General features: G+C 44.9%; 1 protein-coding gene across 1 annotated transcript in view; it reads right to left on the bottom strand.

The window, feature by feature from the left end:
• LOC119389822 (active breakpoint cluster region-related protein-like) overlaps positions 1-26,929 on the bottom strand; it is a 163,328-nt gene that overhangs the window by 6,322 nt on the left and 130,077 nt on the right. The window contains 20 exon segments of the mRNA XM_037657218.2: positions 751-856; positions 2,603-2,737; positions 4,305-4,444; positions 5,706-5,815; positions 7,100-7,267; positions 7,725-7,783; positions 7,786-7,821; positions 16,132-16,206; positions 16,596-16,635; positions 17,726-17,790; positions 17,933-18,071; positions 18,196-18,255; positions 18,388-18,494; positions 19,475-19,542; positions 20,532-20,665; positions 21,288-21,407; positions 22,716-22,768; positions 23,937-23,982; positions 24,097-24,204; positions 25,549-25,734. Of these exon segments, the coding sequence (XP_037513146.1) occupies positions 751-856; positions 2,603-2,737; positions 4,305-4,444; positions 5,706-5,815; positions 7,100-7,267; positions 7,725-7,783; positions 7,786-7,821; positions 16,132-16,206; positions 16,596-16,635; positions 17,726-17,790; positions 17,933-18,071; positions 18,196-18,255; positions 18,388-18,494; positions 19,475-19,542; positions 20,532-20,665; positions 21,288-21,407; positions 22,716-22,768; positions 23,937-23,982; positions 24,097-24,204; positions 25,549-25,734 (1,955 nt within the window).

The following is a 26,929-nucleotide window of genomic DNA, read 5'->3' on the forward strand; positions in this document are numbered from 1 at the left end:
ACTGATTCCTAAGTAAGTGACCATGCTTCCTTTAGGTTAATCAAAGTAGTAGTAGATTACTGCTTAGTCCACTGAGAATCTCATCATAATGACCAAGTTGTCAAGTTCGTGGTCAGTAGACACGAAGTTTCACGTTATCCGAGCTCAGTAAACAGAACTGTACTTATCATCTTTACTTCATACTAGTTAAAAAAATGAAGAAAATTGCACTGGCCGTGCAAGACTTGAAAGAGCGAAGCTGGTCAATCCTCGTGACAAGCAGCCTTTTCTTTAGGTGTACAGACCTTCCTCATGCGATCCGTGGCCAGAACTGCCTCAGTATGACGAGGCGCAGTTCCTTTATAGCGATTCTGAAGACATACATGCGCAACAACTCTACTTATGACATATTTTATGACGTATACTGTTGCTAGTCGAAACCAATTTTAGACTTGGCGCGGTCTCTACACAGCTGCTGTGCGGCGCATGTGCGGCTCGGCGTGACATCATTCCAGCTGTCGCGGTAGTCGGGTGTGGTGGTGTGGCTTCGGCGCATGCGCGGCTTGGCGTAACGTCATGGTAGCGCAGTGCAGCGAGGCTAGGTGGTGCGCAGCTGTGGTGGTTGCTATGGCAACGGCACGGCGAGGTTTTCTCCGGACGACAGCCGTTTTCATGATTTGACTAACAGCTTCGCTGTTAAAAATGCTAGAAACTACACACTGCAAACTGTGAGGAGACCAACACCAGAAGTGAAAAAAGAGGAGCACTCACTTGACCATGTGATCAATCAGGAACACAGTGACATTTTGGTTTACTTCCGGAAGCTTGCTAAAAAGGCTCAGGAGCATGTTTTTCTTTTCCTCTTGGTCATGTTTACCTGGGAGAAAGAGGTACGTGTGTGCAAACGTAGTTGTTTAATAGGCCTACTCAGTAGGCTTGTGCAAATAGTAAATTTTAGGCTCGAAGCGAATTCGAAGCGAATAGTGATTTTGGTCGAATAATTTCGAATCGAATTCGAATAGTATATATGACATATTATAAAGAAAAATGAGCATATTTGTCATGGCCCAACTAACCTGCACAATATTTTTTAAAACTGGAACAAGGCATGTGCAAATGTCATTCTTTTTGGTTTAAAGGGAAGTGGAAGCAACTTTGAACAGTAGCGTGATTTGACTTTCGGTAGAATACAAGTGATTACCTGTAAAATACGCTACGTTTTAAAATTTACTACACTTAGAGCATATAAGCCGGTATAACAAGCTTTTAAACTTAAATATGATGAATCAATGTGAGGGTAATATGTTCATTTAGCCTTGAAGTGGGCAATATACTGAACAAGGGTGTCAATGGAGGCTAGTTGGTATTTCATTGCAGGTTTTGGCTGCAGCGCCGCGTACGAATTGGTAAGAAAGAAGATGACAGGAAAGAGGCGCCTCTTTCCTGTCATCTTCTCTCTTACTAATTCGTACACTGCGCTACACCCAAGACTTGAAGTGGGCTTCGCGGCAGTGCGGATTTCCCCTGGAAAGGTGTCTTCTCGGTAATGCAGCTCTCCACTGCAGTGAAACCCCCTTTACAGGGAGCTACATGGGGTTTATATATGTCTATTCGTTCATTTCGAATACTGTAATATTCGTTTGAATATTCGAACTGCTCAAATATTCGCACAAACCTACTACTCAGTGCGATTTTCTGAAGATAGCTCACATATGGACTGTTCCACCTTGTCGCAAATACGGATTAATTAAGCTGCCTCAGTTCAATGTCTTGAAACAACGCATAGGTTCCATATTAATTTTGAACACCTGGGGTTTTTTAGTGAGTATTCAGAGCTGTGCACATGGCCATTTTTGCATTGTACACCTATCGAAGAAGGGTTCGTTGGTACATGACCATTGCGGCAGAACAGCGCAGACAACAGGACGAAGAACATACAGGACACAGCACTGACTATCACTGGTTTCTTTATTGGAAAGGCAGAGAATATATAGACAGGCGAACAAAAAATCGAAGAATGGCACAAACGCTATCGAGTGACTTGGCCGGCCGGCTTGAAATCTGCTTTTGCCACATCTTGCAAATCCTTATCCAAATTTATAGTTATGCTGGCCGGCCGAGTCACTCAATAGCGATTGTGCCGTTCTTCAGATTTTTGCCTGCCTATATATTCTCTGCCTTTCCAATAAAGAAACCAGTTGACAGTCAGTGCTGTGTCCTGTATGTTCTTCGTCCCGTTGTCTGTGCTGTTCTGCCACATCTATTAAAATGTGGTTAAGTGCGGCAAGAAATTCAACCTGCAACCTGGCTGCTGTACCTTGGTTCAGCACTAGGGTACAGCAGCCACTGAGCTACCTTCTCTTAAGAACACAGGGGCGCACCCAGAAATACATATTATTAAGCAAAACTAGAAACATGTACCTAAGCATGCAACACAGTTTAATATTGATAAATCATACAAGAGACATAAAGCTACCTGTTTATTGATACACTGCCATTCAACGAGCTCATAATCCTCAATCATCTTCGATTTCACTCAACAACATTCCTGCATGTATGGTGGTCTGTAAACTATAATTAGCGTACAAAAGTTATCAAGAGCTAGATTACAAAGAGTACTTACTAAATGCTTCAAAGAACTTTGGATAGAGAGCGTCGGTGAAGAGGGCCTCGGGAAGCTCACGCAGGTATAGCTTCAATAAGCCTGTGACGTTGTTGATGTCGACCTCCTTGAGCAGTTGCTCGGCTTCATAGGGATCTGCGATGCATTTGGTCAGACGATAAATGCACGAGCTAGAAAACGGAATCCCGCATTGTTTAGTGGCATTACTAACACCACTAAGAGCCCCATTTTCCCGCCTACTCACACTTCTTTTTGTATACATGGGGATATATTTCACAATACGTGCTCGTTTGCATAATCACGTGATTGAAACGTGCCAAGCTTTTCACACAAAAGCCTGCACTCATCTTGATGCACTGCCTGACAACACACCTGAGATCCCCACGATAAAAATGGCACTCTAACGAGCAGCATAAGTTCTACAAAGGCCAACAATGATGCAGAGTGTATGAATGCAGCAAGCAAGGCACACAAAAAAGAACAGGGCCAAGCTAGCACAAACAAGAGATGGCTAAAATTCAAGACTCTGCACAGGGTGTATAACTGACGACTGTATAGAAGCTCCCTGCTGCATGGAACTTAACACTCTAAAAAAAAAGTTTACATCTGTTGGGTTGTACATGTGATCCTCCAACAATAGTTCAAAGAATAACTATAATTCATCTTGATTGCATTTCTTTTCCTGAAAATTCTGTGACCACCACTTTCCAGTCAACAATGCCAGATAACACGCATGCAAATCGTGACACAGTAGTACTGGGCATGTAGCATTTAAAAAAAAATAAATGGCAAGCAAGACAGATGGTGATTATTGCTTTGGGACTAGAAAAGTCCCAAAGAATGCAAACTCTTTCTTGAGTGTACAATATTAATACTTTGTGGTCCGTTGTCGAGCACTGCTGGACAAATTCTTTCGCGGTTGATTCACGCGCGTACTTTCTCACTACATTATGCACCATCTGTAAAAGAGTAAGTAAACTTCTCTTACTTGAGCTTTGAGTCTTTTAGTTTCGGACCAGAACGGACGAAAGGTGGGAAAAGGTTTCGGACCGCAAAGGGTTAAACAAGCGGATGGGGCATGATTATGGGATGATTAAGTTATCAAGGTGCTTATGCAGCTTTTCTCCTTGGTCCTCCTAGTGTATGCAATGGGCTAATAAAGAAACTTCAAACTGGAAGAGATGAGGTGTATCAAACATCTTTGACAATAAAATGAAAAATAACAGAGCTTTGGCCAACACTTCCTGGATGTTTAACTCCTGGACACCAAGGCACGGATCCAGGCGGAAATAAAATGAGAAGCATGTGTGTCACTTCTACATTTATGTCAATTTATGTGCGCAACGTAGTGTGCACTATGGGATGGCAGCATCAGTTTCCATGGGTATGTACTGAGCGGATGTTGGGCACCATTTTTGCTACTATTATGCGCAACGTGTGTGGCAGCAACTTCAAGCATGGACCACCATGTAAATGATGCATGGTGTACATGCATAATTTTTTTAGTTTCCACTGGCCAAATCAGCTCGACACAACTGGCTCCAGCATTTCAGTGGCCACCCTAGATTGACCAATGGAAAACTCTATTAGTTAATTATACAGCTCATCCTGCTCGATCCGATCTCTCCAACAAACTTGCACTGGCAAAAACAGTTGCCGCAGATCACAAGGAAAGCCACTGAGCATGACTTCTCCTACTGACCATTCTCAAACGTCCTCTTCAACCTCTGGAGGTCTGATGCAGAGCCAGACACCCTGTAGAGCCCCACCTCGTTGATACCTCGACGCTCAACCTCCCGGACACATGTTGTGATCACGAACGGCACTGCACTCTTTTCCTTCCTGCAATGACGAGTGGGACTTAAGTTGTATAGCCACTGACTCATGCCGCTCCTAACTTTCCGAATGCAATCCGGCACACTGTTATAGCAAACACTGGTTGCAGCGCGAGCTCGACACAAGGACAAAATAAAACACGAAGAAGGCACAAACGCAGCGCTTCGTGCCTTCTTTTGTCCCCGTGTGGAGTTTGCGCTGCAACCAGTGCTTCTAAAGATCTACCAACAAGCCCACGTTGCAGTGAAGTCTCATCCGACACCAAAATATGTCTGTTACAATTGTACACTTTTGTTATGTACTGGTATATTGGCAATAGATGCCAATATACCAATATTTCCACTAATTAAATATACCAGTAAGTACCAGTAGTTCAAGCTTGCATTGCTATGCTGTAGTTACCAATTTGTTAGAACTGCGTTTATTATACATCCTGTAAAGGTTCAACATAGCTGTGATTGTACCACATATTCGCACGATTTATAAGCAATTTGAATACAAACCGATCTGAAACAGAATTTTGGCTTATTACTCAAATATACACCGAGGCTGCGCTCGAAGTGGCCAACGTACACAATGAACTAAGTATGAAATGTAGGCCAGCTTGAATATGCAACCAGCTGGTGTGCTATCTGATGAATACTTATAGCATATGAGCACTTATTTGGCCAGTTGGTCCAAGGTAATTAGGATAATGCAAAAAATAAGGAATCATATAAAAGCAACTATAAAGGAGGAAAAAAATGAACATCAGTCTCAACAAAAGTTTATTCAGTGAAAACAAGCACCAATGTTTTTCATTGAAGGTGCCGGCATGCAAGTTTGCTCACTGAAGCGAGATCACTAAAGTAAAAGATAATCACAAAAGTAAAAGTAAAAGGCGAGTGCGTCATTACTTTGAGTGTTCCAAGTGGCCATCTGTGTTTACAAGCAAACCACGCAGGGACCCGTCTCTCTTGGCACTCTTTGAAACCGAAACTGCGACTGGGCTCTATAAAAATGTCTTCAAATAATTAACCATCCTGTGTTTGAGCAAACTAGGTTTCCAGCCGTGATAAGTGGGTCACTAGCTACTTAGAGAAACAGAATAAACAAGATGTACAATTTTTTTGTCAGTACTCCTTCTAAAGAAATGATGTACCTAACTTTCCCGAGTAAACCTCGTTGCAACCAATGCTTTTTGAAAGCGAACAAACGAATTCCGAATGTTGCTCTACACAATAAATGTGAAAATGAATGGAAAATAAGGGTGAACAGAAATACTTACTTGCAAACCTGTTGCACCTTAACTCCAAAAGATCCAACGGGTTTACACGACGGAACCCTCTGAAGTCCAACATCCGAAGAGTTGTACTTTATGCTGAGGTTGAGTGTGAACTGAAAAAAAGAAGGGAGCGAACCATGAGTTGCATAAAGAGTGCTGCAAACAGACAACTTTGAAGACAAAATGCAACATCAATCAATTCAAAGGGGTCCTGCAACACTTTTTCAGCATGGTCAGAAAACGCTGCCGATCGGTAGTCGAGGCTCCCCAGAACACACGCAGCCAAACATTATAGCGCAGCATGTGGCCTGTGATTCGCAATAAATTCTCAAAGTCAGCTAAAGATTGCTTCCTCTTCTCTCGACAAATGATGTTATTTACTCAAAATCACTGCGTCATTCACTCAAGTTCCATGCCACTGGCTGATTTGAACATGGTGCGCTCGGTAGTTACTGTGGCCACCGCGAAAGGCCACCACTTGTCCGCACGCGCGCACAATCGCACTGAAAGTACGTCGTGTGTTTGAAGAAAAAAAAAAAAAGAAAAGAAAGAAGTGCTCAAGGCCACGAGGCACGAGTGACGTACCATCTTCCCCCATGCCATCCCTCCCTACTTAGCTTCCAGTGCTTTTGTCGAGACGAGAGAAGAGCAAAAGCAATTACAGCGTGCGACAAATTTTTGTAAGTCCGCTCGTACAGGACGGATTCTAAAAATTTTTGCGGCAGTTGATCGGTGAGGCAATAAGCTCCTTTAGTGAAGCTTGGAAAAGCTACTTTAGCTACTTGGAAAAGTGTCGCAGGGACCCTTTAACAAGCTTTTATCTATACTGGTTACTGAAATGGCTAGTCATATAGCTCAATTGTCAGTAACACAGTAGAATAGCCAAAAGTCCTTCGAACACTTCAGTGTCTCTCAGTCAATGTGCCTTGTGAGACAGCTGTCTAGAACAGCATTTTTGAGACTACTATAATGTAAAAGACAGTATGCAAAGAAAAGACAGGAGTAATTTCGCATTCATTTTAAAAGCAACCCAGCCCGTCCACCTTTGCTGTTCGTAAATTCTGTCAAACACATCAATGTGAATGTTACTCTGGTTAACAGCATCAAATGAAAGGCATAAATTTCGGCAACATAAATGGCTGGTTGTACGATGACTTCGATGGCTGTATACATATACACATATCTGAATGAGCTGTCTGAAAAATGCTGGCACTTTTAAAACTTCCTCATCACTTACGCCGCATTTAATCTCAGGCACAGGCCATGTCGAATTTCTATATGGGGTCACCACTTGGACGAAGAACTGTCGTTTGCAAAAACGATGCCCCTCGCTATGGCCACCTTACGGAGGCGATGAAATATTGTTTTTGGTTCTTTCGTGCGCGTGGAACACTTACATCCTGTAGGCTGAAGGACTTCTCCTGGTACTTGTCCGTGAGCCAGGAACGACTCATCTCAAAGGCAGCCTTTCCCCGCAGCTCCGTGATCGTCGTGCCATTCTTTATTTGCTCCTCGTAGCAAAGGATCCGGAGTGTTTGTGACCCGTCCAGGTCGATAACAACTTCCTGCAACGGCAACACAGTAATCGTTAACAGTCGGTTTAGATGGCACTGACAAATATGATACAAGCATCAAGACAGTCGGAACCGCTGAACAACAATAATTCTGCAACTGCGACATATATGGAAAAAGTGAGTAATTACAAAGTTTGTAAATTTTACTCTAATATTAACACCTACGTATGATAGCTGATGTTCATGACGACTTTGGCCATCATTTGTCACATCATGTTCGATCAGCTATTTGGAATAAATAAAGGTTTCCATCGAAATGTCCTATATATAATAATCAGACCATGTGCAAGAACCATCAATTCTTGAAATTTAATGTGTTACGAAAAAAAATGCGTTATCTTACTTACATCTAAATGCAGTTAAGATTACAAGGCAAGTTTGGTGATGCAGTTGTAAGACCAAAGATGAAACTGGTACCAACCGCACGAGATGAAAAGAACAATCTCACCTGGTTAAAGTTTGGTTCCATCGTGTTCTGGCATATTTTCGTTTTGGCCTTCTTGAAAAATGCCCGTAGGAGTCTACTTCAAAGCAAATGTAAATGTCTGCAAATATAAAAAAAGCGAACAATCAGTTTGCAGTCTATATAAAACAATACACAAAAACAATAAAATTTTGCTTAAAGGGGTACTGACACAAAAATTTTGACCTCGTTTTTTTTTGCTGCAATGTGTTGCTGGGGGCCTGTTAGTCATAACACGGCACATCGTTTGCTGCAGCGTGCGACACATAATTAATTACAGGCTCCTCATTACCAACCAGTCTCAGTTTCGTTTTGAGAGAGCTCCAAAAACGACAAGCCGCCGGGTGCAACTATCACCACCTAGCGTGTGCAATGCTCGACAATGTTAGCGCACAGAACTTCGACGCACTTCCACAAGGTCTGCAGCCAAGACAGCACAAGGCAATCAAGAAGACCTTTCGCACAGGAAACGGGAAAGCAGTGTGTCGCCAAACACAAAACTTTCAACGCTTGTGCCGCGGCCATCGACTCGCGAACAGCCACCAAGAAGTAGCCTGCTGGCGCAAGCACAACAAAAGAGAAATAGCGACTAAGACGTCATCATAACTTGTTGTATCAGCTGCAGCATGGTGACGTTTGGAAAGTAGGGGGGTCACCGTCGAGTCACATTCAAGGGTGTCAATGTCGCGAGGTGCAGCATATAGTGCTGGATCGCGCACGCGAATTTCAAAATTCATATAAAAGACCTTCCAAGCTATATTCGATGTGGATATTTTGCAGATGATATAGGCATGTTCACAGGAATCGATCCCACAGGCTATCTCAGCCGTGAAATTTTGTGTCAGTACCCCTTTAAATGAAAAATATACCGCATAAGTTATGAAACAATAACCAATTGGAATTAGAGCCAGTTTTTGGTGAGCATGAAAGTTATAGCAAATCACAACGTTATATGTCCTTTATTTGACAACATGTCACCGCATTTTACCAAGCTAAAGTTTCCAAGAGGAAAGGAAAATACTAAAAAACATCCATAGGTAACTACTTCGTAGTTCCGTTCTTTATTATTGTGATGATTACTAAAGTGGTAACAACCTCTGACTTACTCAAAAAAAAAACACAATAAGAGTTCGTGATGATTACTATAACAATATTCCTCAATTAGGCACCACATAATGTCCTCATTTTCTGTGTTTTGTTTAACCAGAATTTTCTGTAATACAAAACCAATCATGTGCTTGAAGTACGAGATGGTTATGCATGCAGATTTTGGGTACCCAAACACAAAAAACTTCTCTTAAATCGGTTTCTCCTTTTATTCCTTCTTCTTTCAGCTTTTGAAAGAACCCACATACTGCAACAGTTTACAGTAACTGCTATGATTGCTTGTGAATGAAATGGATGGAACATACTCATTAAAAAATTTAGGGGCCCTTCCCCAATCAGCGAAATGGGGCCAAGCGAAGCTTCGTGTGGGTGTGCCTGATTTACTGCTTTTCTTTCTTTGTTTGTTTCTTTATTTATAGGTAGCGGCCGTCCCCGAAACGCCGTTCTCGGGCGAAATCGACGTGGCATCTTTCATGTTCTTTCCAGCGTTCATCAGCCTGTAGAACGGCCCAACGAAAGGACCATCGAACGGCCCAACGAAAGGAAACGCGGTTTAGGAATTCAATTTTCTCAAAGTCGGAATTTTCCTGAAATGTTGAATTCCTGATAGTGACCTTACGCATTGTCCAGCAGATTGTTTTTATTCTTCCAACATGAAATATTGCAAAGAAGCGCCCACAGCTAGTGTACTGCTTCCCAATTGTTTTTCGCATCATCGGTAGAACGCATTCATATGCTTCAGTTCAGTTCACATTGGGCAAGCATGGGCGCGTGGCCTATGTGTCCCCAGGAAGAGTACCTGTGTGCATCTTAAAAAAGAAATTCTTTGTTCTTAAAAACATGTATGTCTTTTTAACCTGAGTTAATACATCAGAGAATTGACGATTTCCAAACGTAGCCCGATATAGTGGGATTGGAAAGCAAACATGAATAACATTCTACACCAACTCTTTTGGAGACGCAGCTGCGCTGCCGACGAGAACGGACGCGTTTCGACAGCTCCGTGGATATCGGCTAATCGCACCGGCTCGCGCGACCACCGCCACACCGGCGTTCCCGCATTGTCTGCGCCCTGGCTCAACGTTGCAACGACTAGCTGTCTGGCCCCACCGGTTAAGGACAGACCTGCCGGACGCCCTGGACGAGGCCGTGGGGTCGCCCCCTGGCTCTCTTCTCCCGGACACCATCGACGACCTGGACTAACCACCCTTGGCGCCGTTCGCTTCAACGTTGTGCGCGGGACGCTCGCCAAGGCAGCCCCGGCGTCTCGCCGGTTGCATCGGGCGGCAGCAACGCGCCCGCGTTCTTCATGTGAATCAGTATCGACGCCTGCAGCGGAGCCTATGATGCAGCCATCACAACCAGCCTCCGCTCCGAAACGCAGTGCGAAACGCATGGCTGACTCACAAATGGATGCAGATGGTTTGTCTGCTTCGGAAACGCCGGCCAGCAAGCGGGAATGTCCCTCTCCGGCAGCTTCTGCATCGCCTGGCCCCGAGTCCAAGTACAAGGTCGTGGTAAAACCACGTGAGTGCTTCGACGTATCAAAATTATCAAATCGCCTCCTTCAGTCAGCTTTCGACGCCTGCCTAAAAACCACTGCGTTTCAAGGTTTCTCCATTCACCATCCAACCAACAGCATATCTGTATGGGTGCGTTCGCTAGCGGATGTCGACCGCCTCACAGAATTGCGAACTCTGCCAGCCACAGCTGATTCTACCGTGCAAGTGCAAGCGTACTTGAGTTCCGGCTCGGACTTGCGTCGGTATGTGGTCTCTGGTGTTGACCCAGGAGAGTCACGGGAGAGCCTTGTCGATGCTTTGACTTGCTCCACACACAAGGTTGTCACAGCTCGTTATATGGGCCGCGGACGCACGTGCCTGGTCACTCTCCAAGGTCCTCGGATGCCGCCGAGCCGCATTACGTACTATGGATGCATCCTGCAGTCTCATGTGTACAAGCCCGGTGTGGTACACTGCTACCGGTGTTTTCGTACCGGTCACATGCGAGCTTCTTGTCCACAACCCACAGACGCCTCCATGGAGTCAGCCGAGACGCCCACGTACAAATGCGGGCTCTGTCAAACGGATGATCATGATATAATGTCCAAAGACTGTCCAGTTAAACAGAAGGCTATCAAAGCTCGCCGCCAACGCAGGCGCCGCGAGCGTTCAGAGACACAAGAAGAAAGGGATGCTGGCATTCCGACGAGCAATCGGTTTGGACTGTTGTCCCCTTCCGAAGAGGACACACTAGCATTGGAACAACCTGACAATACTTACTTCGGTGGCCCCGCGTATAGTAGCACTGTCCTCAAGCGAGGCAAGAAACGTGCTCAGCAGGCTACGAGCACGCCGGAATTGACTGATACGACGGCGGGCGATCTGGTGAAGCTTGACCAGCAGATAGCGCAGCTCCAAATGGAAGTAAAGCGCCTCACCCAACGCCGCGCCATTCTCGCTCGACCCGCTGGCCCAACTACGACACGTGAAAAAGACGCGCCGTGTGCTGCGTCTGTACCTGAACCACCCTGCACAAGCGCGTCACCACAAGCCAAGCTGACCCCGGCGGAGCTCCTCCACTTTGTGGCCCGGCAACTACAAGAGCTGTCAAATGTGTTGCTGGCCAACCTCCCACCGCTACAATGACTGCTCCTTCGAAAGGAAAGCGACACCACTGTGTTCTGCAGTGGAACTGCCGAGGACTTGCCAATAAAGTGGGAGAGATTCGCCATCGCCTTGCACTGGGGAAGCTCCCCGCTTGGTGCCTGCTCCTACAGGAAACGAACTCGCTTCCGCGCGTTCCCGGATTCACTGGGTATGCTTCTCCAACCATCCCTGATCGACGCTGCACCAATGCGTTGGGACCTCCAGGCAAGGCTGCAGTGTATGTCGTGACTTCATATCCTCAGACGCAAGTTCCCCTGCTGTCGTGGTGTAACGAGTGGCAAGAAGTGGTGGCAGTGCTCGTTAGACTCCCGCGCACTGACGTGATTGTGGTTTCAGTTTACGTGCGTCCGTATAGTGGCAGCGCTCCTCGGTTGCGTATCGGGTGGCTCGCTCATCTGTGTCGAACTCATCCTGGGTGCCCAGTGCTAGTCGGGGGAGACTTCAATGCACCTCATCAGTCATGGGGCTACCCTACTTCCAGTGCGAGAGGCAGCATCGTGCTAGACACATTTACAGACGCGCACTTTGTCCTTTTGAATGCCCCGGCCACTTCTACACGTCGGTGGGATCATTCCAGTGCTCCACCGTATGCGCCCGATCTCTCGTGGTGGTTGGGCATATGTGCCGTTTCCTGGGACCGAGAACCAGACTGTTGGGGGAGTGATCACCACCCGCTGATAATTGGTTTGGCAGCGAATAGCCAGCGCTGCCTCCGCCGCCAATGCTACATAACCGACTGGGACTTATTCCACAAGGAACTCGATGCCTTGATTGCAGCTCCATCGTCTGACCCGTTGCAGGTGTTAAGCAGATCTGTACAAGCCGCCACGCAGTCCAGCTGGGTGGGGGAGAACAGGACACCTCCGAATTTACATCTGTTGCGTCTGTGGGCAGCACGCCGTCGGGCAGAACTAGCCTTAAACCAAGATCCGGCCGCCGCTGAGCTTTGTGATAACCTCAACAGACTCACCGCAGCAGCGCGTCGCTGCGAAAAGCGACTCTCCCGGGAACGGTGGATGGACTGGTGTGCGTCCCTCGGCCCATCGTCTTCATCCGCATCGATCTGGCGAACGTTCCGGAGCATGGAATTAGGCGCTCGCATGCCGGACCCAGCGGCCAGTGCGTGTCTATCTTCTGGATGCACGCCAAGACAGTTCGCTCCAGAAGTAGCTAAGGCTTTCTTCCCAGCGTACGACCAGGCCCCACCACGATTCGACTGTCCGTATAACCTACCTCCGGAGGTTGGTGTGACTCCAAGCCAGTCAGACATCGAAGGCATGCAAGCGCCATACACGATGACGGAGCTGCAGGCAGCAATTGACCAAGCAAAAGTACGCAAGGCGCCTGGACCACATGGGATCTCTTATGAAGTGTTCAAAAACACTGATGGCGCTGCCCTACAGTGGCTGCTGGACACGCTTAACGTAATTTGGACGAGTGGAGAGCTGCCGGAATCATGGAAGCATGCCGAAGTGGTGCCGATACCAAAGCCAGGAAAGCACCCGGGCAACCTCTCTAATCTTCGGCCGATCGCTCTTACGTGTACGTTGTGCAAGCTTCTTGAACGCATGTTGGCGTCGCGTATCTCCTGGTGGCTGGAAAAGCACGCCTGGTACCATCCGGCCCAGATTGGGTTTCGACCGCATTTGGGCACGGAAGATGGCCTGGATCATATGACGTCAATGGTGCTCGTGGGAGGGAGAACAAGCAGCATTCGAACCCTTCTCGCAATGGACGTTCATAAGGCCTACGACAATGTCAGCCACTCTGCCATCATTCGCGTAATGCAATGGCTTCAACTTCCGCCTCGTGTGTGCGACTTCGTGGTGTCTTTTCTGGCACACCGTACCTTCTGCATCCGAGTCGGCAAGGAAAGAACCGGCCACTTTGTCACGAAAAGGAGTGTGCCGCAGGGCTCGGTGCTGGCTCCGATACTCTTTAATAGTGCCCTATTGCCCCTCGCGTGGCAACTAGCAAGCATTCCAGATGCCTTCTTCCTCCTGTATGCGGACGATTTGACTGTGTGGACACTACATCCAGACCTGCAACGCCAGCAGCATGCACTCCAGAGTGCTCTGGACAAGGCCTCGGACTGGTGTGCGCGCATAGGACTCACACTATCGGCCACGAAGACGGCATTCATGTCTATCACCAACAGACGAGGTCGCCGTCGCCTTCTGCAGACGCCTATTTGTTTGAGCCTAAATGGCCAAGCCCTCAGCACTGTATCCACTATCCGTGTGCTCGGAGTCGAACTGGACGCATCTGGCTCCGCGAGTGCATGGGTTCGCTCTGCTCGTCGAAAGAGTGCTAATACCCTCCATCTCATTCGACGTATTTCTCAAAAAACCGGAGGTGCTTGCTCTCGAATGGCCCGTGTTTTAGTGCGGTCGATCCTGCAACCTCGGCTTGTTTATCAAGCTCAGTTTCAACGCCTCACATTGAGAGATTGGGACTTGCTCGAAACCGCCAACCAAGATGCCATGAGGGCGATCACATGCCTTCCTCGGATAACACCTATCGCGACCCTCCAGGCAGAAGCGCAGCTCAATACCATCGACGAAATCGTACACCAGCGTCGAATGGCTCGCCACCTAAAAAGTCAAGCTGTTCCTGCGGCGGCGGCGCTAGCTCACTACTATAATTCAACGCTGCCACAGCCTGCTGCACCCTTGCCAGAAATTCCACCATGGCTCAAGGCACAGGCCAGCGACAACCGACCACTGACTCGCCTGCGACAATCCAACCGACAAGTGGAACAGGAAGCTGTCGTCACTGCCGTCGACGACTCACTAGCGGTATACGTAGATGCAGCTATCGATAGCTGCGTTTTGCACACCAGCCTCGTATGCCCCACGCTACCTGAAACGCAACATACATGCTCCTATGTTACAGAGGCACCATTTCCATCAGTGTTGGCGGAGCTCGCAGCTATACGGGACGGCTTAACACTCATGATACCCAAGGTGGATTGCTTGTCACTCAATAGGCTGCTCGTCTATACGGACTCCACGCAGGCAGTTCGAGAGTTGCGAAAAGTGAGCAGCTCCCTCGATATAGCTTCCGATGTGCACCGACTAATTTACTCGTGCGCCTGCCCTGTCCGCGTATTGTGGACCCGTCGGTCTACACTGGCTCAAATGGCCGCAGATGCCGCTTGCCATCCAGCGGAAGTTCAACACCCGCTGCCTCTACTTCGTTTGTCCCCAAAGGACAGCTTGCTCCTGCACAAAGAAACCCTCCGGCGCTCCACGCGTGCACTCATTCCTCCGCGTGGATCGGACCTTCCCGGCGGCTTAACTCGCCGAGAGGAGGTTGCGCTCAGGAGGATTCGTGTGGGCGCCGCGTTGACTCCTGCCATCCGGGCTGCATGGACATCCGGTGCACAGCCTCCCCCAACGACATGCCCCTCCTGCGTTGCTCCAGCCACAGAAGCAACGATCGATCACCTACTTGGGACCTGTCCGGGCCTTCACAAGGCTCGCACCCGCCACCTACGAGGCCTTGACTACCGCCCCGGTCGACCACCCGACTTAACGCGCTGGACGCACGGGCCGTTGCATCGACCGCTCCTGGCCTTTATCAGCGAATCTGAACTCTTTCCTTTTATTTAACTTATGCCGTAGGGCATACTGGCGCCAATAAAAAAAAAAAAAAAAACCTCTTTTGGCTTGCGCTATACGTTACCGAAAATCTTTTTTGCAGAAACGGCAAAGGACTAAAAGACTCTTTGTTCCCTGGGACGTAAATTGCAAACTGTGCAAAAAGCCTGAGGCTCTTGATCATTGTTTTATTGATTGTTGTGATGCGGTGTTCTTTTGGGATCTTCTGCAGCAAACACTGATAGACTTTGAGATCAACCCTGTGAACATTAGGTACCTTGATGCGACAACAAAGGACAGGACATTACCTTCAGTCTGCATAGTCTCTGGAGAACAAGACTGATTGACAGAAATGCTGAACCTCCGTGATCAACAAAAAACATCTTCCAGGGACAACTAATTCAAATACGTGGGATATATGCACATTCCAGGGACGCTCTAGACTGGTTTCCTATGTTTAAATATGCCTGATTATATAAATTTTTGAAATGTCAATCTAAGTGCAATGGTTTCCTTCCCTGCAATAAGGAAAAAAAAAATTTTTTTTTTAAATGGGCACGTGGCCTAATGTTTAAGGCATTAGCTTTCGGATTGCAGGGACCCGGGTTCGAACCCCAGCCCCAGAAAGAAAATTTATTTTGTTTTATTTATTTCTTTGGCAGCTGTGGGTGAGGAAGGTTTTTTGGAACACCGCCAGCTACACAGGTCAGCCAATACAAGCTTTGCCTGAAAAATAAAAAATTATTTCCTGTTTCACTGGATGCTGTACAAGGCGCATCTTCTAGTCCATCTATCTACAGTTTCACCACTTTATATTTTCCCCCAGTGCAGGGTAGTAAACGTGTCCTGCACGTCTGGTTGACTTCCCTGCCTTCCTTTTTCTCTCTGTCTCTGTCTAGACCACTTTTTTTTCTAAATAACCCCATGATTTCCAAACAGCAGATATTCGCTACTGGTTCTGAGAATACAGAAACGAGAAGGAAAAAAACTAAACAACACTGAAGTTGAACAAACCTGAAGGTGTTGTGAGTCCCTGCAAGTTGTGGACAGTGACGAGAAGGTCTCCAAACAGCAGGTCCTCATCTTTGGCTGCATTGGAAGAGATAGGGCATTGTAAAAGAGATGCCAACACACAAAGCAACATTCACCGACCCCAGTGGTGAATGGTGCCTGATGAGAAGAAGCACATCATTATATACCAAGATTAAATTTCTGCATTCAAAGGTGTTTTCTCTTTATTTTTTAGATTAAAAGGGTATCTACAAGAACTAAACCCTCTGGATAAAAAAGTATTAGCAATAATAAACAGGCCAGATAGTCCAACAACAAGTACCACCCTGCGTATTTATATTTGTCCTGTCTTCTTGATACTTGAAGACACCCAAACACCATTCCAAAAATTGAAAGAAAAAAACAACAACACGAAGGCTAGCAATTGTTTGAACGCCATAAGAAGAAGTGCTTCAAAGAGCTCCCACCTGTTCTTGTCAGGAAAGATCCCATGTTGGTTCCCATGCACTGTAAGGTAAAGCCCATTTTAATGAATTATTGACATCTTTGAAGATTTAGCAATTCAGTTCAGAGTTACCATCAGACGCAGAGTTACCAGAGTAAGGAAAGGAAGTCAATTGACGATGAAAGTTTTTTTGTAAGCTAGAGTTTCCAGTTTATGCAAACTCGCACAAAAGCAGTTTTCTGAAAAGCAGGGTGACTCGAAGTGCTTGAATAATGCTTGAAAAACTTGTGCCACGAATACAACCTGGCAACTGACACACTTTCAAGGCTACCATCTACACAGCATTGGCTGCACAGTGTAGGCCTCATGCTGAGTACAGATAACATCGCTCTTCGACTCCTCGAAGAAGAAGAGGAGGAGGAGGCGCTCAAGCTTAAGTTTACGGGGCCAAAGTAGAGTTTCTTGAGTTTTAATTATAACAAATTTTCAAGACAACATTGTGTTTTTCACTGCTTTCTTTTGGCTAAAATTAAGCCAGAATATTCAGTTTCTTTGCTGCATCATAATAAAATTGTACTTGGCATCGTCTATCTCGCTAGTGGAGACTTTCAGTACAGTAGTGAAGTCTTTGCAGTGCACTCGCTTCCCTGATGTTGAGGAGTGCATGCAACACTGCTTTTGAAGTTTTTCCTCTATTATTAACTATACAAACAAAATTTTGAAACATTTTACCGAACAATAAGGTGGTAAGCTGAGCTAGTTGGTTGGTGTTCAAGATGAAATTTTGTGCAGCGCTCATGTGCAACGCTCAAGAGTGAGCTAATCTTGCAGCTCCACGTGTTAGTGATTACGGCCTGGTTTTCCTTCTTTCTTGCTTCTTCCTTTTCTTCTTGCTTTTCAAAATAAACTTCAGTCGAAAGTCAAGACTTGTCCTCGTTCTTTTTTCTGTCCTTTGTCCTACTGGTGAGTGCCGCACAAAATTTCACCATGTCTACTAAACAACTCGGACTGAAGTAATACAAGTAATGACGTGAAATCCGAGAGCAAGAACATGCAGGCATAATTTCAGAGTATTCTTTCATAGTTTAAATGAAAGAAGCTGATTACTATGTATACTGTGTGATAAAAAGTGGATGACAAAGCACCACTTACCCCTCTTGCTGACGTAATGCAGCTCTGCAGTTCGAGGATGCTGGGTGTTGTGACAACCTGCGGTGCTGCAAAAGCAACATAGGGATGGTGAGCGACGTAACACAAACCGAAGCAATTTGAGTACAACATGCAGCGACACTGCTCGATATTACTAGACGATTCAGGTCTGCAGCGCTTCGTTCGCAATGTCGACGCGAGAGCAAATACCTGTCATGTGCAGGTGGTTGATGGCCTCGATCCACTGGGATCTCTCAAACTCTGACGAGAGGAAAAAGTTGTACGTTTTGGTGTTCTTGAAGCCAATCTTAAATGGCAGGTTTGGAGAGTGCAGAACCAACTGTGCCTCCTGTTAAATGATATGAAGCACAATACTGATTGAGAAACTACCCTAGAAATGCAACGGGCAAAACAGACCTCGTTCTATTGCATTTTAGTGCTCGAGAAAGTAGAAAAGAAGGGAGAGCTCTCACCAGTTCACTAAGCTTCTTTCGATTTCGTTCCAGGTTGCGACCCGGTGGCTTTCCAAGCCTCTGAAGTAATGTAAGAAAACATGTAAGTACCAATGACAGAAGCTTGCAGCGTGCATGTAGTATATGAATGTTTATGCACGCGATTTTAAGTACATACTTGGGTTTGAAACATACCAGACAAGAAACACTCACAGCATTCTCTCTTTCTTCTTTTGCGACAGCATCCCTCAACGTGCTTGTTCGTGACCGCAGTTGGCACACATTGACCTTGTTATCTTCCCTGATGGGCTCCATTTCTCCTGCAAAAGATTAGTGATGTGTGTCAATTAATTAATCAATCGATCAATCGATCAATCAATCAATCAATCATTGTTTCTGATGACAGGTTATTCTTCGTTAAAAGAAATAAAATTACAACAATAGAATAAATGACAGTATATCTTAGAATACAGAACAGTACTTCCTGAAGGTCATGCAATTGAAATACAGTAATGTACAACCGACAAACCTGCACTTATCAGAACCACATGTAACCAATAATTGCATACATCGCACAGTTGTGAAATCCCCTTGAAGTATTTTCGATATAGCATAAAATATTTTATATACTTAATTACCATATATGGAACATTTATGTGATCCCCTTCAGATTTGATAACGCTGGGCTCAACTGTAATGCTCTCACGAAAAATTTCAAGATAAGGGGGGTGGCAGTTTAGCCCGAGGGTGTTGTAATGGGTGGTGCACCTTGATTATGCACGAGATGAGACCGAATAAAAACTCTCGGTGTTTCTAGCTTGAACTGTAATGTCTGTACACAAATGTATATGCGCCAAATTGTGGCATGCAAAGACACACTAGGTGTGAATGCTAGTGCCTGTGCACAACGCTTATGCCAGCTGTGAAATGGAGGACTCCGCCTTGGTTTTATTATGGATATTAAGTAATGTTTTACGGCATAAGGGCGTCTAGGACGGAGAGAGTGTCAGCTTTATGACATTGGTCACCACTGTTGGAAATCAAACCCACGAACTTGTGTCTAAAGCACTACTCACTACCACAGTTACAGAGCCATGATGGTAGGTGTTCAGTGACTCTACAGAGCATTTATGAATAGCCTGTTCGTGTAGGCTTCAGTGCACCTGAACACCGTAATAACCTAACAATAATTTACACAGATTATCAATAAACAAATTTATGTGATAGGTAGAGTAAAAGAAATACACATAATGTGGTCACACTCTAGTAAAAGACATGCGTTCTGATGGGAGTGGCTTACCAGTGGCATCAATGAGGGTAACAAGGCTGAGTGGGATGTACCACTTGACTTCAAATGTAAACTTTTGCCTGGAAAAAAGAAATAAATATGTGATGTAAACTTAACTTGTCATTAGAATGTTGCCACAAAACTTTTTTTATTTGTCAACTAAGAGCAGCATGCTAAGTAACAACCGCAGTTTCTGCATAGGCCTTCGGAACTTTCGAAATAATTCTCGAGTGAGAGAGAGGCCCTAACAGTTCCTGACGTGCTACGAATTGGCCATTGGGAAATGTTAAACTGCACTCTAAGAGGTATGTATGACAAATCTGATACCAGGGTAGCAAGCTTAAAACTGTTTTTAAGCTGGTTTTAACTGGCGTTGACAGGTTTCAGTTCGTTTGGTCTAGTTGGAAAGGGAACTGATTCGCAATGAGGACCCAGCAAGTCAATTCTGCCTTAAGCCAAATAAACTGGTCCCAGCCGCTTCCAGTTGTAATAGTTTCACCAGCATGTTCAGGAGGCTTCATGTGCTTCAATGCGTACAACAGACCACACAAGGTTTTAGGGCATGGAATTTAAGGAAACATTTAATTTCCTTGCGACTTCATCACTCTGCCCGTAACATGTGTAAGTACTGACGGCACATTTCAATCCAAGGGTACACAGCAAGGGTTCTGAGTAAGAAGTACAACACTATCAACTCTCACAGTTGCTTAAACATCATACAGTTCTCCGATAATATTTAGACACATTCAAAAATTAAATACAAAAGACCCAGATTAGATACTTCGCCTCTGCTAGCTGATGAAGTCAGCTTCCTCTTCCATGCACAACAAGTAACCTTATATGACGAAAAAATTGTTGGACAGCGAATGTCGTAGGAGCCAACATTTCGGCAAGTGGACATCTTATCGGGGCAGCAATTGTTGATCGAGAATCAGTTTTTATTTGCTTGCGTACACTCCCGCAACAGACGAAAAGGAAGGTAGGATAGCCAAATGGAGAACTTACTTGAAATCTAAGCAATACAGAACACCGGTTAGAAAATTTTGCCCAGGCTGCGTAGCTGACTCACCTACTGGAAGGTTTGTACTTGGCGCACACAATGACGTCATTGAAGAGGAAAAGGTGCCTGAGCTTCCGGTGTCCCTCGGAGTATTCCACGATGAAGCTGTTTTTCACGACATGCCTAGGAGCCCTGTCTTGATGCTGCAATGAAGTTGTGTGCGTGGAATGTGGTTATTAAGCCGGGCTTCATGTGAAGCAAGCGCCACAATATATTTGCCAAATGTAGCTAACAGAATGAGAAATATAATAAAAACTGTTAATTAGTGGTTGTAATATATGAACCTTCTCATCACTAAACCATTGGAAGTGACGATATGCATTTGTTACTCCTTATAAGTCAGTGCATGTCATTGAACACTACAACATTTTTTGGCAAATATATTGTTCATCTATATGATGCTTGGGCGAGTTGGGCGACTTGGGCGAGCTTGGGCGAGGTGGTACGACGTACTTGAAATAAAAACAGCGCACAAGACAGAGGACCAGTAAAAGAAGGACATGGACAACAGCTCTGACAACAGCGCTGTTGTCTGTGTCCACCTTTTACTGGTCCTCTATCTTTTGCACTGTTCTTATTTCAAGTACGCCGAGAGTATATATGCTCAAATGGGACGTGCTAATATAAATACATGAAGCATAACAATACTATCAGCCTAACTTCAAAAATGAATGTCTAGACGTTTACTACAACAAACAGAAATATGCTAGTTCAATGATGAGTCCATGTCAATAAAGCATTTCAGTAAACCACAATGCTACTTACTGGGAACATGCTTTCTGGTGAGTTGAGCTTGAGTTCGTTCAGGAACCGCTGTGTGAGCTTCAGCGCTGCCCTGAGGTTGTTGTAATCATGATGGCTGCTAGGTATGTAGTGAAGGAGGTCCTGAAGCCAGAAGGAACAGTTAACAATAAAAATTAAGACCAACAACAGCAGCAACGACAACTACTTTAATTACATCATAAAGATGTGAACAGTTCGACTAGTTCTCACCAAACCAAAACAATAATATACAATAATAAAGTATGCGTACAGAAACGCAGAAAGCAATTGGAAAACACTACACATGTAACACTTGAGTAACAACAATGGAACACACAAAACTAATCACAATACAATTTTACAAACCTCACAAGTATAAAAACAAATTGTAATAACGATAATATCATACAGTAAGATGCTGTTGATATGATCCAGTCATTGTTTTCATTTTCTGGCCCTTACACTCTAAAGTACCAGTCCTGTTTAATTTTCACAGTGTGGTGTGTATTATAGCTATAGGGTTCTTACATTTCCTTTCTTGGCTGTTATGTTACTTGCCGCTGCTGAAAACTGTCAAAGTGCCTGCTGTGTGGTGTCATCTTTACAAGGAACAGCAGAACTGCCTACTGAGCCTTACAGGCAGTGTCGGGTGGATAATTGCGGGTTGGGAGGCGTTCATGCTTTTTCATGTAGGTTACATCTACATGGGCAGGCTTGTATGCTTCGCAAAGTCAGAAGGAGCATGTGCAACATCTGCCCTTCTCCTTTGCCAGGAACATATGTCCGTGCCACATGACCAATAAACAAAATGGTTGTTAAAGAATGCACCCAGCAATGTCACTTTCTTTTCCTTACAATCTTGTGCAGTAAAAATATTTTACAACAGTACCTTGATTTGGCCTAGTTGGTCCATTTTTAGAGGGTACTTGAAAAGTGCGAACAACGGAGACGAAAGGAACACATACAACAGGACTGTTGTGCATGTTTCTTTCATCTTCTTCATTTGCGCTTTTCAAGTACCCTCTGAAAATATTTCACCCTTCATAAAATATATCATATGTTACATTTTCTTGGATCATGTGTCACTTTGTTATTTTTTTGTGGGCTCTAACCACTAAAAAAACATGGTAATGGGGTTCTATTTCACTTGTGATATATTGCGAACAAGAAGATGTACATTATATCATGCAAGAATAGAATAAAACAAAGTGGTAATCAGCACCTAATTTACGCAACATTCTCTACAGCCGATGAAGACCAACTTCTTGATGTAAAAAAGAAAGTCAGTCACTTAACATGGAAGTCACAGAAGCAAGCTGCGCTCAATGATGAAGAAATTACAAATTGTGACTGGGTTATGAATAAAGAGTTAGAACTAGAATAGATGCACAATATGTCACAAACAACCCCAACAATCGACATAAAACTCACATGAAGAACCAAGGCATTTTTCTGCACCCTTGCCACTGGCTTGTGGAGCAAATCTGTAATGAGAGATACGTTGGTGTACAGAAAGATCAAAGGGATAATAAAGTAAAGGCAAATAACAATATAGGCCATGATGATAGATTAATACCAAGGAACATGAAAAATGTAAACATTATCGAAAACTGTGCTTTAAAGGGGCCCTGCAACACTTTTCCAAGTAATCGTCTAACAGCTTCATCAAAAGGGCTTATTGCCTCACGAATCGAGTTCCGCAAAAATTTTTAGAATCTGTCAAGTACGAGTGGAGTTGTAGGAATTTACCGCATGCCTTAAGCGCTTTCTCCCTCCTCTCGTACCAACGAGTGCGCTGAAAGCTACGCAGGGAGGAGGATGACAAGGGGGCAAGAAGATGCGTCCCTTAGTCAGCGTGCACCCTGACCTTGAGCACTTTCTTTTCATTTTTTCTTCGAAGGCACGGCTAACTTTTAGTGTGATCGTGAGCACATGCACAGGCACGTGACATGGCGACATCCTGCGGAGGCAACGGTAACTATGCAGCTTACGATGCTCAAATCAGCCACAGCCAACGGCCGTGGACTTTGAGTATATGGTGCAGTATTTTGGTTATATACGGCATCATTTGTAGAGAGAAGAGGGTGCAATTCCTAGCTGATTTGAGAATTCATTGCAAATTCCAGGCCGTGTGCTGTGCTATAATGTTTGGCTTGCGTGTTCTCAGGAGCCTCAACTACCAATCGGTAGCGTTTTCTGACCATGCTAAAAAAGTGTTGCAGGGCCCCTTTAACAATTGAGATATCAGAGTAAATATAGGATATGACTTGTCACTCCAGCACTGCGTTCTGGTACTAGCTCAACGACATAGCCCCACTTCAATATAATTGTCACTAGAGTATTCAACCATGCAACATAGGGAGATCATTGCAGTGCTTTGTAAGATGGCATAAAATGCTAGCTCTGAATTTCTATTCCAATCTATTGACTTTAACCTTAACAATGCATAAACTCTCATCCTAGGGATGACTTGTGCAGACTAACAGTCACCAGATGTGTTTGACAGTCTTTGCTCAATCACGAACCTAACTCAAACTGCAAGTAAGAGAAAATGCCACACCTGTGTGATGTCATAAAATCTTGTTTTTCTAAGTCAATCCTTATCGGCACTTAAATTTAACACCAAAACTAGGTCAGACAATGCAAAAGTACCTTCTAGCGTGGCTGGCTGTCCCTTTGACGTGTTTAACTTTATAGTCTGGAAGGAAAAGAAAAATCAATCAGTGAATACAAAAGGGGCAAGCCACCTGCTTCAGTGCAAGAGTGAGGTTAGTTATAAGATTTTTCTCAACAAAAGAAACGACCATCTCACCTTGAACAGCTCCTCAAACTTCATGTTCGATGCGTTACAGTGCCGTACAGTCTCGATGGCCTTGGAATAGTTCTCCAAGAAGAGCTTGTAGACTTCGAGCCGACTCGCCTGCATTTAAGAGAAAATTACAAATGACATCAAAGCAAGAATCACATGTTCTGAAGAGACTACCTGCATCACCCGGATCCTGATATAATAGTGGCCAAGTTGTTATCAACATCTGCAGGCCAGGAGCATTGTTTAAGATTGGGCATCACGCAAAACTGTGGGCACACATGCATAAAGCTTCCCAGGACCCCTCCACATAGGTACATCACAGCTAGCATGTTGAACGCAACTGCATCTAAATGAATTCAGACTTGCACTCTCAATCAACACTCGGCCATGTACAAGGTACTGCATAATCCCACTGCCACATGAAATGTGCTGTAACCATGAAAACGCACCATCATCATGCCAAGTGCATGCCACATTAACATCCATCTGGCAGAAGCTATTGTAAATATAAAAATAATGTTGTGGCCTCCAATACAAGACCGCATGGAGCTGGATTTTGCAGGCCGTCACTATGCAATGAAAAACAAGCTGTGGTGTGCCCACTTCCACTACGAAATGTTAAAGCCTTGCTGCTACTGAGCGCTAGAGTTCTATGTGATCGGAGAGTGAAGGAGTGCACCCTGGGCAGCAGAAATTCCAGCCAAGGGCAGCTGACAAGTGGCTTGCAATAACCTGAAGTTCCTGTGATCAACAACTTAAGTTTGTGTGCATAAATCATCACATTTGCTCTCAGTTTTCTGACATGCTAAAAACAGGCCTGAAGCGAGAATTGCGGACTTACAAGAAGTGTGGTAAGGGCACTTCCATCCTTCAATGTGTGTGAAGCTCTCCAATCATACCAGTTGCGAAACTGCGTTCCGAAACCCGGACGTGCCCATGGCCAATTCTGCGGGGGCCAGCAGATTGTCGCGCTATCTAGGAGCAGCAATATGAAACACTAAATCGCCACGGCGATGCCCCTGCATGCGCTTCTCTCAAGCTGCTCAACGCCACATGCAGCGCTGGCATTGTCGTGAGCATTTATTAGTTTATTTTTTTGATCAACAGATTACGCGACAATTAGCAGACCCCTGTGATTTCGGCCAATGGCGAGTTTGCATTTTGATACGTCGGACCTATGAGGAGTTTCACAACTTGTATGATTGAAGAACTCTAGGTGAAACTTACACAAAAAATCCAAACAAGACAGGTTCAACATAAGGTGGAAGCTTGAAATTATAAGAAATCGTTAAAAATGGACACTGTTGCTGAAACCAATGTTTCGACAAGAAACGACTAGGGATGAATACAAGTCCCCTTGCCGAAACGTTCGCTCCAACGACATTCATTGCCTGTTTAACGATTTCTTACCATACACAAGAGCTACAGCAATGGCAAGAGAGCTGATGTACCCACCAGGAACTTGAAGTTCTCTCCAATTGTCGGCTTCGCGTCCCAATTCTCGCAGTTTCTGCGCAAGCCGTCCCGGAAGTTCTTGTGTGTCTCGTGCAGCTGCTCAATCTTGAAGAAGATGGTGTCGATCTCCTCCTTGGACAGCACCGACTGGTTGGTCCCAATGGCACTCGTCAGTGCACGAGCATACTGTGGAAAACAAAAAAAATTTGTTGGACAGGCATCTTTGCTCATGCACGTATCATAGTCACACTCGCAATAAAGCAGCAGGAATAAATGCAACCTGAACACCGTGTGTGATACCAAACGTACTCGGCTGTGTGCTTGCTCAGGAGGCTGCACATGAGCAGATGGCACAGCCATGTCAGAACATGCTGGGTATACAAACATTTGCTGTGGTCTGATATCGGGGGAGATTCACGCTCACCCACGCGCACCTGAAGCCCCAGACATACGCAACTACAGCGTGGCTTCACTTGGTCACCAGACGCACTCCCGCATGTGTTTGGAAGCATACATGTGTTTCCAGCTTTAGTATATGCGCATTTGTAGTATATTTCTAAGCTTAGGTCAATGGTTTGCTTGCTTCAACAATGGTGCAGCATATCTGCCGAATGATGAAAAAGAAAAATAATTCTACGTATGCACAAGTAATGGTATGCTTTATCAAGCCAGTGCATTATATAAACAATTCTCTGTGAAAGTGTAAGCAGGCATAGCAATCAATTTTAATAAGCTGACAAATGGCAAAGGGACTCATTGTGAATTTAAGGTTTGGTAAAAAACAGTTCGCTTTCCAAGACACAGAAGCACCGTTTCCTCGGACATCTGGCAAAAAAAAAAAGATGGAAGACACAAGAATGGGAGTAAAGAAAGAGAAAAGGAAAATGACTTATGCAGGAACAATGCCGCACTATCTTATCTATTAAGCTAGTTTTGTACAATTATATCTCTCAGTGAGGGCATTGGTGCAAACGAAATAATTTGAAAAATGAAGCAATAGACAGGGCCTCTCATTGAACAAGTGCCGGTAAAGCAGCTTTGAAATACCACCAAAATCGGGAAACAACTACACAAATCCCTTTCTTCCCTTACCTTGAATTTATACGTACGTACATGCAATAAACAGGACTACGAGTGTTCCTTACACATAGCTCTGACATGCATAAACTAAAATTAAGTAAATTACGGGGCTTTGAGTGCCGAAACCACGAGACGATTATAATCCATGTCACAGTGGAGAGACCGTGAATTAAGTTTGATCACGTGAAATTCTTTGATGTGCATTTAAATCTTGCATTTAACCGCATAGAATGAGGCTGTTGCGGAGGGGAATCAAACCCTCTACCTCCTACGCAACGTTATAGGCGCTAGTCCACTGCAG

This window comes from Rhipicephalus sanguineus, chromosome 4 (assembly GCF_013339695.2).
Source record: "Rhipicephalus sanguineus isolate Rsan-2018 chromosome 4, BIME_Rsan_1.4, whole genome shotgun sequence".
Lineage (NCBI taxonomy): Eukaryota > Metazoa > Arthropoda > Arachnida > Ixodida > Ixodidae > Rhipicephalus > Rhipicephalus sanguineus.